The following is a 14,444-nucleotide window of genomic DNA, read 5'->3' on the forward strand; positions in this document are numbered from 1 at the left end:
ATGTTAAACCATTCAAAACTATTTTAGATTTTTCTAAATATAAACTCAGCAGTGCTCCAACTTGATTGTTTTATTTAAAGGGATAGTTCACCCAAAAATGAAAATTCTCTCATCATTTATTTACTTTAATGCCATTCCTGATGTGTTTGACTTTAAATATCCACTTTCACTTTAAGAATATTAATTTGTTTCTCACCCACACCTATTATAGAGCTTATGAAGCTATAGATTTAACTACTGGGCTCATATGGATTACTTATATGCTGCCTTTATGTGATTTTTCAAAGGTCTGGTCACCATTCACTTGCATTGTGAGGACATGCAGAGCTGAAATTTTATTCTAAAAATCTTAATTTGTGTTCAGGAGAAGAAAGAAAGTCATTCACATCTAGGATGGCATAAGGGTGAGTAAATAATGAGAGAATTTTCATTTTTGAATGAAATTTCCATTTAAGCATACGACTTGAATGACCATTCTTTGGGAATATTTCCAGAACAGTCATTTTCACAATATGCATAACTGCAAAGTTTCAGGGTTTTTTTTTAAACTTTATCCTTTTAGATAATTTTCAGTAATGAATTCATAGTCTACCAGAAAAATATACACAAATGCATTGCCAAAGTCAAGCTACGCTCTCTATCTCTAATTCTTTCACAATATTGAGGTCACAAGACCAACATTTATGTTTTGTTTTTGACGTAGAGAGACAGATGGGCTAATTGCATTGGTGAGATTGCCATAGCCAATAAAATCGTTTTGATAGAAGACATTGCACCTGCTGCATCCTTCTTCTCTGCTTCCTGTAGCATTACAAAACTAATATAGCAAACGCAGGTTAAACGATCGAAATGGTTATCAGTTACTTTTGATTGATATGCTTTTCCTATTTCTAACTGGGCGAGCTGCACGTCAAATAAATTCAAGCCTAAGTATAATTGGTTCAGCTCATAATTTTGACTGCTTCACAACACCCGCCTTTTCTCCTGAAACTCGACAATCTATTGGCCAATAGTATATCCTTCAACTGTCACACCAATACTACTTCATTTCATTGGCCAAAATGAACTTCATTCAAACAAATGCTTTACTCTGATTGTAAGAATGGCAATCTCTTTTTGATTGACAACTACACGGATTGGTCAGGGCCCGCGGGAGGGGCGGTATCCGTGTGGGCTCTTCAAGGCTTCACGGAGAGTGAATGTCGTCATGAGCGGTGGGTAGGAATTATAACGTTGATGTTTATTACTATGTGCTTTTCTTGAGAATTTCCTTCAGAGATTTAAACGAAATGTGTTTGATTTCCTAACATGCACATACGTGTTTTAAAAAAATCAAGTGTAGAACAGCGTTTTGATTAAATGCACACTTCCGGTATCGGTGTTCTTTTCCGCAGCGAAGAGTTTATCTGGCTAGTTAGCACTTTAAGCATGCTAACCGAGCAGTTTCCTTCTCCATCAGCGCATTCCTACTCTCTCTGCCCACTTATTCCACACGCATACTCGCATACCACTCTGAATACTCGTAGAATGCTGTGCACATGTAGAAGGCTGATTAAAGAATCCATGCAAGCCCATTTTAAATATATTTTAAGGCTCTCAATTAGCATAGCTTAACAACTCGTAGGCGTCTTTTTTTATTTATTTATTTTTTTTTTTTTTTTTAGCTTTTTTTTAGCTTTTTAGCGTTAGTCGCTGGGTGCAACTTGCAGCTTTAATCAAAATGTTGTTTGATTTTATACTGTCGTAAAAAAGAGAAATTTAGCCGTAAATTTAAAGGCACAAAAGGAATCCGCGATTCCAGAGTTTCAGCATGATCATTTGATTAGCTGGTTATGAGAGCACATTTTCAGTTGTAGAACTGTTGTATTTGATGGCGAGTTGTCTAGATTTCTCATGTTAACTTCAGACTTACTATGAAGTTTATTCATGTAAAAGAGAGCCAAGTTAATGGTTATAATTAGTGCATTTTGCTAACTGTGGCAGCCAGTTTGCAGGCAACATAACATCGAGTGTTTATTTGGGTTGGGATCTGAGATATTTGTACATGCTGGGTCAGTGGGGGCAATGCTGGGTGTATATCATAGATGTCTTTAGCATTTACTGATGGTGTAAAGTGCCACTACCACCGCGTACTATTGGTATATTAAGTTTAAAACCGGTCCGCGAATTTCCCACCAGTGAATCACTCCTCTCCAGGGGTTTGATTTTCAACGGTAACGCCTAGCTACACTGACATAGCTGAAAGCTTTTGACGTTCGTGTTTTGTTTACTTTTTGAAATGGTCAAAAATGTGCATTCTGTCTTTGGTGTTTCCGGTTCTTAGTGCAATCAGTGACCACAAATCTGGTTCATGAGAATAACAAGAAAGGACAAAGACTTGAAATATCTGTTCTTAAAGAATGTCTGCTTTATCAATCTTCTCTCAAATGAAAGTCTCATTTGGGAAGTGTTTTCTTAGCTTTAAATAGATACACCTTCTTCTCACAGATCAAAAGGACAGTATGGCCACCACTGTCGCAGTCAGCCCCAGTGAATATCTTCAGCCCTCCACTACTACCACTTCTCAAGTAAGGTCCTGTTGATCATTTTGCACTATCATACTTGTCTTTTTTTAAGCCATATTTTACTTTTAAATTGTATTAATGAACAGCTCTATAGAATACATGATTCTGATTAATTGTGGCATTTTGTGGTGAATCATTTTTTGTTTAATGTCATCTAAATTGTATAATTGAGTGTCCCAATCAACTGATTAGCTACAAAGCTTTGCTAGTTTCATGCCTCTTGTATCAATTCACAGTCTCTTTATTCCCGCATTATGTCTAAATGTACAACATTGCAATAGAGCAGTTTAGACCTGATGTCATTTTGTAGGCGCATCCGGAAGTCTAATTCGCCTTGGGTTCCCTCTGGATTTTCCCCAAAAAACGGACTTTCATGCTCAATGCAAACTCTTGATTTAAAGCTCAAGTAAAATAGAACTGTGCAGGTTGTAGTCCAAAATCCCAGAAAATAATTCACCACAGGTTCCATCAGGATATTCCCATGGGTTTTAATAATGGGATATTTTTATTTATTAATTAAATAAGGTCTGAGCTAAACATTACTTGACAATATGTACTTTTGTTCATAAATTACACAGTGAATTAAACATGAATTTTGAAGCCACAGTTGTTTTGGGTTTAGTTATCTGCACTCTCTTTTTTTTTTTTTTTTTTTTATTGTCATGAATGCAATTTTGAAATTGTTAGCAAACTATATTAAATCAAGTTTGTTGTTGGTAATTGTGCATCCACATTCTCTCAGGATTCACAGCCCTCCCCACTGGCCCTTCTGGCAGCTACCTGCAGTAAGATTGGGCCTCCTGCTGCCCAAGCCCCAGTCAGCACACCACCAGCTCAGCCAACCACACGCCGTCTGCACCCCATCAAGCCTGCCCCCATTGCTCCAGCTCCACCCAAAAACCTTGGGTTTCTCTCAACAAAAGGGAATGTTATCCAGCTGCCTGCGGGCCTTGGTAACTCAGGGGCCAGTCCCATTGTCTTCACGATTCAGAGCCCTTCACGCCAAGCGGGCACATCCACTCCCAACATCCAGTACCAGATGATTCCTCAGTTCCAGGGATCTCAGACCATTCAGATGGTGCCTCAGGGAGGACAGATCCAGATCATCCCTGGAACCAACCAGGCCATTTTCACCTCACCGGTCACAGTTCAGGCTGCCACACCTGCCCCACCACCTTTGGCTCCAGCGCCGGTTCCCCCGCAGAAGACAGTGGCGATCAAGTCATCCTCATTAAAGCGTCGACAGAATAATGCTAATGTTGTACGACTTCCTAGTGGACTCACTCTGCCTCTCAACATTACCACAGGTGATGTGGGAGGAGGACAGGTTGTTACAGAGACTGCTGCTGCTCCAGTGAAGGGCAAGAGGGGAAGAAAGAGGCAAGTGGCTGTAGCCCAACCAGCCACTGCCCCTCAACCAGCCTCACCACCACCTGTGGCTGAGCAGGTGGAGGCATTGCTAATAGAGACAACAGCTGATAATATTATTCAGGTATGTGCACATTTCTGTATTTCTGCTTTGGCTTTCTAAGAACTGCTGTGTCTGAAATCGTGTACTGTCAGAGTATGTTCTGCGTTTAATGAAGTAAGCACTCCTCGGCCAGTAATCAAGTACGTTCTTTAGGTATGCAGGTGAGTAGAATGAAAACATTTCGGACATACATCGTCCGGGCTAAAAATATTCATCCATATTTTTACCATCACGTCAATGCATATTTTTTTTAATTTTTTTTTATTAGATAATCAAGTGTTCAAAGTTGAAGTGAGAGCATGCAAAAGATACGACTATATGGAAATGCAATTATATGGAAACTTGCCCTGTCAGCAGAAACTTCATCTGGGGCAATATATATATATATATATATTACATACATACATACACACAAAAAATCATTCATTTTGTGAATATATATATATATATATATATATATATATATAGGCTATAAAAAGCTAAATTAGGTAAATAGTGAAATATAGAGTATTGTTACTGAGGCAAGTCTCCATTTCAGAATAAGAGTCCCCAGTATATTTCAGGTTTGTTATACACCAAATCTTAATTTTTTCAAATTATTTTGGGAATGTTGGTTGCACAATAAACGATGTCTGGTATTGTATTAATTTTAATCTCTTCAATTGATATTTAAAGTGATCTACTTTTTTCCACCATTGTTTTGAATGTGATGTATCCTTCTGCTTCCGTATCCTTCCCATGGCATTATGGGATAGTGAAGTGTCCAGTAGATCGTGCTTCAAAATTACTATTGCTCCATTGGCATACTGTTTTTGCCATACTGCATCTGCAGCTAGGACTGGGCGATATGGCTTCAGAAATTATATCTTGATACTTTTCAGCAAATTGACGATATTCGATATATATATCTCTAATTATGTTTTTTTTATCAGATGAACCATCATTTCATCTAAACGGCCATTGTAGGGAAGTATAATTAATATTTCAAAGGTATTCAATTAAAATATATTTGAAAAATTATGAAGGCATGTTTGAACCACTGTAAAACTCTGTTACGTGTTTGTAGATTGGTATTATAACTTTCTAGCGGTTAATAATGTTTGGAATTGCACAAATGCTTGAACCTGCAGTACTTCACAATGCAGGTGAACTGCACTGAAAACAAGACCCCAAGGCTCATTAAAATCATCATGATATTCACAATATTGTTGAATTTTATATCGTCAGCAAAATCATTGCGACTATATTGTAGGTATTCAATGTAAAGTCCAGCCCTAGATGGAGCCAAACTCAAGTTTTGTAGCTTATCAAGGTTCTTGCTTAGTGAACAGCAGTTTCCTGGATGGTTTAAAAACACTTATAATGTTTACAGATTGTTCTAATGAAGGCTCCATAATTGCTTCAGAATAAAAGAAGCACATTAACAGAGTAAGATGCATCAAAAGGAATGCTGCTGTTGTTTACAACGTTTTGTGTTTGCATGGGGCCTATGAAAGAATCAAGAAAGGAAGGGAAAATGAAGATTGTATCTGTCCTTTTCAGTGGCATACTTATCAAGGACCAGTTGTTCTAAAGTAGTTTTACAAGTATACTATGCAGTGAAGGTGAATCTCACCAAACCTGTAAGACATTCTTATCATATTTCCCCCCAAAATCTAAAGAAAATACTGTCATTTGCAGCTATGTTTGTTAGTATTACGAATTTGTTGCAGAAATTTGCTTAATTGTCACTAAAGTAATGCAAAAAATACTGTGGAAAAAAATTATTTGTACTTCTATTCAAAATGTAATTACTGTTTTTAATTTTTAAATAAGGCCTGGACATGTTTTACATTAGATCAACCCAGGAAGTATGCAGGTACCTCTTTTTGTTGAATGTGTATGTTCCTAATAATTTATTTTTGTCACAGGCAGGGAATAATCTCCTGATTGTGCAGAGTCCAGGGGGGAATCAGCCGGCTGTGGTGCAGCAGGTGCAGTTGGTTCAGCAGAAATCCGATCAGCAGGTCGTTCAGATCCCCTCACAGGCTTTAAAAGTTGTACAGGCCGCCTCTGCCACACTTCCCCCTGTACCACAGAGACAGACAGTCCAGCCCAGTTTGCAGGTTACACCCTCAGAACCCACACAGGTACTTTCAAAAAAACATATATTTGCATACCATCAGAGAATAATCAAGGAATCAAATATCTGATGTTCTCATATGTACATGAAATTGACTTTAAAGTTAGACATGTGAAATCTATGCTCTCCAGGTGCTGATTAAAACAGCCTCAGGCGAATGGCAGGCTGTACAGCTACAGGAGACCATGGTTACTACACCGACCACACCTGCCAGCACACCAGCAGTGGTCTCTAAAAAGGCTCAAACAGGGACACGGAAAGAGAGGACTCTTCCAAAGATTGCCCCGGCTGGAGGGGGTCTGATAACACTGAATGCAGCCCAGCTAGCTTCTGCTGCTCAGGCTGTTCAGACCATCAGTATTAATGGTGTGCAGGTGCAGGGTGTTCCTGTAACTATCACCAACGCGGGGGGTGAGTGAGTGAGTGTGTGCTTCACACATTTACAGTAGAAAACCTGTTTCAAGCATTGTCATTGCCATTCTGTCTTTGCAGATACAGTGAACACCAAAAACATCAAACTGATCAAATAGCTATGTTTCATATGTTGGTGGAAAGCTCTCGCAGAGTAGAATACAACCAGCCCTTTTATTTTACTCGCAGACAAAAGTTTTATAGCCAAGTTCATGTCTTTTGACATGTTACATGTAAACAGGTGTTGCTTATAAGCCGGGTTACTGCTTGTGACTTTGTGATATCAGTCGGTCGGGCACTAAATGAGATCTCATTCAGTTCCATCTGTGTCATTTGAGCCATCATTAAGTCTGTGTCTTGACTTGGTGCCATATCCTGGTGGCCATTTGCAATTCAAACAAATGATCCTCTCTGCCCAAATTTGGATGACTTCCACCTTTGGTTGCAGCGGTCTGAATCCTGTTACGATTGGTTTAGCGTACCATGGCACTGGACAACGTACTACATCATTTCCGATTAAGTCATTTGGTCCAGGAAAGCTAACGTGTTTTTAGCCAGATAGCACATTATGTGCTGTGTGTACATTGTGCTTTGTATGGATTATCTAATGATCTATGCATCTGATTGTGTGGATTATCTAATGATCTATGCATCTGATTATGTTGTATAGGCTCGTTTTAACAGGAATCCCCTCCAAGTAATGGTATATGATATTTTATGTTCTGTTTATATTTCACATTGTTAACATAATTTGTCCAGTAGAGCATGCTCTTAGCTGATGGTGGCTCTGCAGACCGGTTGGAGTTAAGCAGTGTCTTCTCAGTAAGCTGCTAACTAGTTTGTGAAATACATACTGGAAAGTTAATAATTTCCCCATAATTTTCCCTTTTCAATATAACTAATATAACGTTAACACTGTCCCTAACTACCATGTCACTCCTGTTTATCACAACGGTTTACTGTTAGCCAGCTATAGATTGTCAGTGCAGTCAGTAATGTAACATATTGAAAGCTAAGCATCAGAGCATCTTTTTGCAGCTCAGCAGACAATGGTGGATTGTGTCTGAGTATTGATTTCACGCTATGTAGTTACCTAGTTGGTGAGATGCAATTCTGGTCCATCTTTTACTCTCCATGACAACGAGCTAACTAGCTAACCACGTAGTTACTTCCATTGCTTATCAGCTTGGTGGAAGCTAATGTGTAAACATGTATTCACCAAAATGTTTTGTTCAGCATTCACAGTTTGGTACCCCCTTCAACTGAACATTCCAGTCGTCGCGTTTATAAAATTTAATATTTAAAAATCTGGTTTTCCACCATTGAAAGTTTAACCTGAACTTGTATAGCAGAATATGATGTAACACCTCTGCCACTGTTTATCTCTCGACAGGTGCAAATGCTTCTTGTTTTACAACCTGACACTAATTGATTGGCAGTATTAAAATAGTCTGACTGATACTAAACAGTACTGATGTTTATTTAGCTATTAATTTAATTTTAATGGTCAGCATTTGACTAATACTAAACGGTACTGATGTTTTTTTAGCAATTTATTTGTATTCTTTATTTTCTTAGTGTTAATTTCTAGAATTTGTTGACAATGTATTATAATAATAATGTCAAATATTCTTTGGTAAAAATATTTGTTTAAGAAAGCAGCTTTCTGAGTACCTTTGCATAGTCATATAGGTGCAAAATCGGTGAACAAGCCACATAGAAAAGGTATTTTTTACATTCCAGCTCAAAAATGAACTATCGGCCACCATATTGTATGTAAATGCAATCTTCCTCATGTAAATTAGATTTTATGATGATGAAGTTGTAATAGTATGCAATGCCCCACTTCTGGTAAATATTTGATAGTTTATCGCATTATCTCAACATAGGAACCCAGGGACTTTTATTTACTGAATAAAGCAGCAGGTCTATATGTTGTCAGTCAAAGATTAGCTGGCTGTTAAAGCCATACAGATGCATGTCTATCTGCCCTGCAGATGCAATATGAAACAGGCTTACCTGTGAGAGTAACGGCTAGACTTGTCATGTGAAATTTTTAATAGCATTTACTGAAAGAACAGAATGTCCAGGTGCATAAAGGCATTTTACGTGGCAAGCTTTTGCAATTTGGGCAGTATGTAGCACAAGTGCAACAATGCCCGCAGCTACTCCAGCTCAGCGTAAGGGAGTAAAAACATCACTCAATTATGCGATTACTGTAAGTAACCTATTGTATTCCCTTGCATGTAAATGATGGCTAAAAACAACTAAATAAAATGGCTTATATGTCTCCAGAATAGAGTTTAACCATGAAAATTATATAACTGTGCATCAAAACTTAGTATAGCAAACACATTTTTACCCAAAATGAATTTCACCTCGACAACATTATGCATTCTGAATTATAATAATTGTATTTTTTTCAGATTACTTGAATAATCACCATAACAAATGTTAGATTACTCGCTTACAATAATAACCGAAAGTGACAGCCCTAAATTTCTGTGTGTGTGTGTGTGTGTGTGTGTGTGTTAATGGGAATTGATTTGTTTTTTAGGCCAGCAGCATCTCACAGTGCAGGCGGTTCCAGGTGGGGGTCTACAGCTGGGCAGTACCCAAACGCAGACCATGCATGTGGAGCAAACGCAGACACTCGCACTGGAATTGCAGAGTCAGCCAGGAGAGAAAAAACGACGCATGGCCTGCACCTGCCCAAACTGCAAGGATGCAGAAAAGAGGTAAGAAGTTGTAAGACACTCTCTCACACACACACAAAATCTGTTTGAAATGTACTTTCCTAGTGAAGACTGAGCCCAAGTATGCTTAAATAAGATCATTTAAAGTGACATGTGGTTTTTGTATGCTAAAGGCCTGGAGAAGTGGGGAAAAGAAAACACATCTGCCACATAGTAGGCTGTGAAAAAACCTTTCAAAAGACATCCCTGCTGCGGGCGCATGTCCGGCTGCACACAGGTGAGAGACCATTCGTGTGCAGCTGGGTCTTCTGCGGAAAACGATTCACACGCAGTGACGAATTGCAAAGACACGCCAGGACACACACAGGTACACAACATCCAAATATGCGGTGGCACCAAGACTTCAGTCACACCTAAAAATGTTGCAATGTCATTGTATTACATACCAAAGTATCAAACCAAGTGGCATCTGCTAGCAAATGATGCTAGACCTTTGCTCAGACCTAAATTCACTTTTCTAAGCCATTTTCATAGTGTGTTTTTTTAACCAGCTGGTTCCAGGTTCATTTTTTTTTGTGGGTGTTCAGTCATTGACACTCTCATTACTTTAATTATGGACGTGTTCCATTAATGTTTGACAACCAGAAAATGTCCAAATATTCTTCTTAAAGTGTGCTTGTGCTATCTTGTATCTATTAAAATAAATGCCACTTGTTTTAATATTTTGTTATTTAATGAAGTACATTTTTACATATATATTATGCATACATGTCCAAATCCTTTCTGGGGCCACTGTATACACACAAAGTAATATTTCAATTTCTTTCATATTCACTTTCACTGTTTTAAGGTTAAGATCTTAGTTGCTCTGAATGTACATAGGAAATGTGGTGTAGTAGTTGGATATTTTGTATGTAGATATAATCCAAATTGTGTGTGTTTGTGTCTGTTTTCAGGAGACAAACGTTTTGAGTGCAATAAGTGTCAAAAACGTTTTATGCGGAGTGACCACCTCACAAAGCATTACAAAACGCACATCAACACAAAGACTCTGTAAACAGCTACTTTCAGGTGGTTGCAAGAACATTGGGAGGGAAACACTCTTCCCAGGGGCTTGAAAGAAGGGAGAAAATAAAGAGGTCAACCCCCTTTCATGTGTTCGATGTGCCCCTGTAAAGAAGCCTGTTAATACCAGCCATTTCCGGTTCGACTTTACTCTTGCTGTCTCCTTTTTTAACATACCCTCATTGTCAGAGGAAGGCTGGCCGGCTGAACAAGTATAGCTCTCACCTGAGAAACAAAGAACATGGATACCATTCTTGTCTTGGTTGAGTTGAAAGGAAGTCTTTCTCAGTTTGAACTACAGCATCAATGAACACTCCAGCCAAAAAAGTTCCTATCCCCTGTTATTTCCAAATTTTCACATGTATATTTTTGGCTATTTTAGCTATCATGCCCCCTCAGTGGTTTCTGGACTGGTAAATGTTTGTTTTCATACATACAAACCAACATTTGTACATACATGGGCAAATTTGAACACAAACAATGCTGTGGACAACTCTTTAACCCATTTGAAGTAATTTCAGTTGTTGAATGACTTCTGGCTGATTTAGACTTTTAAACAGAAGCCTGAAAGTTATGAAACTTGATAGCATATAACCTTGTTTGGTTGTTTTTTAATATCTGGGGTGGTTTACATACTTTTCCATGGTTTGACAATCGTATCTAGTCTGCAGAGGAGATAAGGTCAATATCATTGGACTTGCTGCAGGTGAAAAGGTGGGAACCCTCTTTTATGAAGTTTGAAATAAGGAATAATTTATATTTAAAAAAAACATGTCTGTTTGTTAAAAGATCGCTTGCCTGTCCACGCAAGAATGTAGATAAACAAGAACTCATGTTTGTGTTCTATTGTGTTCTGAATTCATGAAGCAGGAAGAAATGTCTATGGTGATAATCTGATTGGTTATGAATATATACAAGGTTTTATTTAAACTAAGGTACAGTTAAACCAGTCTCAAATTAATGGTTGGTGAAAGTCAGTCATTCCTTTTAATTTCACCTTTTTTTTGTCCAAGCTCTCTAAAAGAGGCCTTAATAGGAAAAAAAAATGTCTGCTCATTTATGTTTGTATAGTGTCTGAATTCATACTGATGTGTTTGGACATAAAATGGAGGATAATTGTTACACAAATGTGTATTGGCTGGTGCTGCCAATCATGAAATATGTAGACTGTGTACAGTGTAAACGAGAAGGAAAAAACATTGTATAGTTTAATTCCTATAATATGCGAGACTTATAGATTTCCCATTTTATTGACTAAAAGTTGCCTTAGTCTGTTGCACCCGTATTTAAAGAGAATTGTCTTTTTCCATGGAACTGCATTTGTAGAACTGCTTTATTTTTGTCTAACTTATGAAGTGTTAAGAAAAGCCAATTTATGTGCACTGACCAAATTCAGGGTTTTCACTGAGTGGATAAGTTAATTATTTGGTTCATATACCTACATTTGATTTGACAGTTTTAAAGGATTCCTTTTATCTTTCCATGATATACACTGTAAAAAAAAACCCGTTGTTTTTACAGGAAAACGCTGGCAGCTGTGGTTACCAGAGAATTCCTGTAAAAAATACAGCAGCACAGTAGATAACTTTACTGGCGAAATATGTAAATTGATTTACAGTGAATGAAATCACGGGTGAATCACATTAAAAAACGGTTAATTCTACAAATGTTTTTTGTTAATTTTGCATAACTGTGTTGTATATAAATAGACCATTTCCTGTATTTTTTACATGTAATAATTGCTTATTGTGCATCAATAAATTATAAAATTAACAGGGAAATATCATACATAAAACTAATTTAAACTGCTAAAAACAACAGTAAAACTGCGTTTTAAATGGAGATGTTCTGTATATTAAACATAAAATCTATTCATAATATGCTGTATTTTTATGTTTTAATAATGAAGTTATATTGTGGTAGATCTAAAAATACATCTTGAGAAAAGACAAGAGAGGAAAATATCACTTTTGGGAAATTTATTCAACAGCCATAGTCAATAGTTGTAAACAATTGGATGCATTTTTTTTTTTTTCAAACAAAGTTTGAAAACTTTTCAAACGTTTTTTGAACAAAGTTTAAGTGCCAGGCGCACAACAACAACCCAATTCACAACAGCAACACACACTCTTCCTGTCTGGAATGTTCCACAGTATGGCATAAAACAATTGGATGCATTTTTTTTCAATGTATACAACATGCAAAGAAGCTACAATGGTTATTTTAATATGAATCCCAGTTGAAATACTCCAGAAGTTACTCCTCTTTAAATCTGGACATTTTTTTGTCACAAAGTTTAAGTGTCAGGTGCTCAACAACAACCCAATTCACAACAACCACCCACTCTCCCTGTCTGGAATGTTCCACAGTATGGCATAAACTTATCTATCTCCATGGAGACAATCAGGTGATGCCAACAAGGCCAAGTTACAGGTCAGATCTGTGGAGAGGCGAGCCCCCTCAAAGTAAGAATGCATGTTTGTTAAAGGAACACGCCGACTTTTTGGGACTTTAGCTTATTCACTGTATCCCCCAGAGTTAGATAAGTCCATACATACCCTTTTCATCTCAGTGCGTGCTGTAACTGTCTGACACACCCACCGCTATCCTAGCTTAGCACAAAGACTTGAAGTAAATGGCTCCAGCTAGCATACTGCTCCCAATAAGTGACAAAATAACGCCCAACATTTTCCTATTTATATGTTGTGATTTGTATAGTCACAGTGTGTACAAATGACAAGGTCATATGAGAGACAGCCATCTTTTAACCGTATACATACTGGGAACTATATTCTCAGAAGGCGAAGCACTGCTACTTGGGCGGAGTGATTTACTCGCAGCGCCTGAGAAGCCCCGTGGTGAGGAGCAGAGAGTTCGCTCAGAGTGTTGCGCTAATCACTCCGCCCAAGTAGCAGTGCTTCGCCTTCTGAGAATATAGTTCCCAGTATGTATACGGTTAAAAGATGGCTGTCTCTCATATGACCTTGTCATTTGTACACACTGTGACTTTACAAATCACAACATATAAATAGGAAAATGTTAGCGTTATTGTCACTTATTGGGAGCAGTATGCAAGCTGGAGCCATTTACTTCAAGTCTTTGTGCTAAGCTAGGCTAGCGGTGGGTGCGTCAGACAGAGTTACAGCACGCACGGAGATGAAAAGGGTATGTATGGACTTATCTAACTCTGGGGATACAGTGAATAAGCTAAAGTCCCAAAATGTCGGCGAAGTTCCTTTTAAGATTATTTTTTGCAATAAAAAAAGTTCTAATTGAATAAATGCAAGATAGATAAGTTTTATACCATACTGTGGAACATTCCCACAAAGAAAGAACATCTTCATGAAACAAGCAGGTGGTGGACCCTCTACCAGAAAAAGTTACATAGTGCATTTAAAACAAAAATTACTTATTGTGCCTTAACCATAATACACATTGTGGATTTAAAGCGAAAACTAACAGTACCTCTTAAACAAACAGTCAGAGTCCACAGAAAGAGTCCATACTTAGGCTTAACACCACTCGTGATCGGAGAGTTCCTGTATCAGGGTGAGGACTCGAGGGTTCACGTTGAGACGACGCTTGGAGTTTTTGTTCTCTACTTTGGTTCCTTTTTCTGGGTTTATGGAGAAAAAACACCTGTAGAATAAAAGCATATTAAGCATTTTAATTGATCAGTAAAAAAAAAAAAAGAAAAAAAATATGCACACACACACTGCTCAAAAAATAAAGAGAACACTTAACACAATGTAACTCCAAGTCAATCACACTTCTGTGAAATCAAACTGGAAATTATAGGCAATTAGCAAGACACCCCCAATAAAGGAGTGGTTCTGCAGGTCCTGCAGAACCACTCCTTTATTGAGGGTGTCTTGCTAATTGCCTATAATTTCCACCTGTTGTCTATTCCATTTGCACAACAGCATGTGGAATTGATTGTCAATCAGTGTCCTAAGTGGACAGTTTGATTTCACAGAAGTGTGATTGACTTGGAGTTACATTGTGTTAAGTGTTCTTTATTTTTTGAGCGTGTGTGTAATGTAATATATATAGAGAGAGAGAGAGAGACAGACACACACATATAACAGTCTGAGTCCGGGTCCGAGCTTGGCCGA

The 14,444-nt window shown here is 37.8% G+C and overlaps 1 protein-coding gene across 2 annotated transcripts; it reads left to right on the forward strand.

Moving 5' to 3' along the window:
* Nucleotides 1-1,179: 1,179 nt before the first annotated feature.
* Nucleotides 1,180-12,166, forward strand: LOC127626290 (transcription factor Sp2-like). Of its 2 annotated transcripts, XM_052101984.1 has the most exons (8): nt 1,180-1,214; nt 2,488-2,567; nt 3,307-4,056; nt 5,946-6,164; nt 6,289-6,568; nt 9,126-9,306; nt 9,438-9,631; nt 10,221-12,166. In XM_052101984.1, the coding sequence occupies exons 1-8, from the start codon at nt 1,208-1,210 to the stop codon at nt 10,319-10,321; spliced, it is 1,812 nt and encodes a 603-aa protein (XP_051957944.1). In that variant the 5' UTR covers nt 1,180-1,207; the 3' UTR covers nt 10,322-12,166. The 2 variants fall into 2 exon arrangements, with proteins under 2 accessions (XP_051957944.1, XP_051957945.1); XM_052101985.1 differs by lacking the exon at nt 1,180-1,214 and having other exon boundaries at nt 1,221-2,567.
* Nucleotides 12,167-14,444: the final 2,278 nt, after the last annotated feature.

Source organism: Xyrauchen texanus, chromosome 32, assembly GCF_025860055.1.
Source record: "Xyrauchen texanus isolate HMW12.3.18 chromosome 32, RBS_HiC_50CHRs, whole genome shotgun sequence".
NCBI classification, from domain to species: Eukaryota; Metazoa; Chordata; class Actinopteri; order Cypriniformes; family Catostomidae; genus Xyrauchen; species Xyrauchen texanus.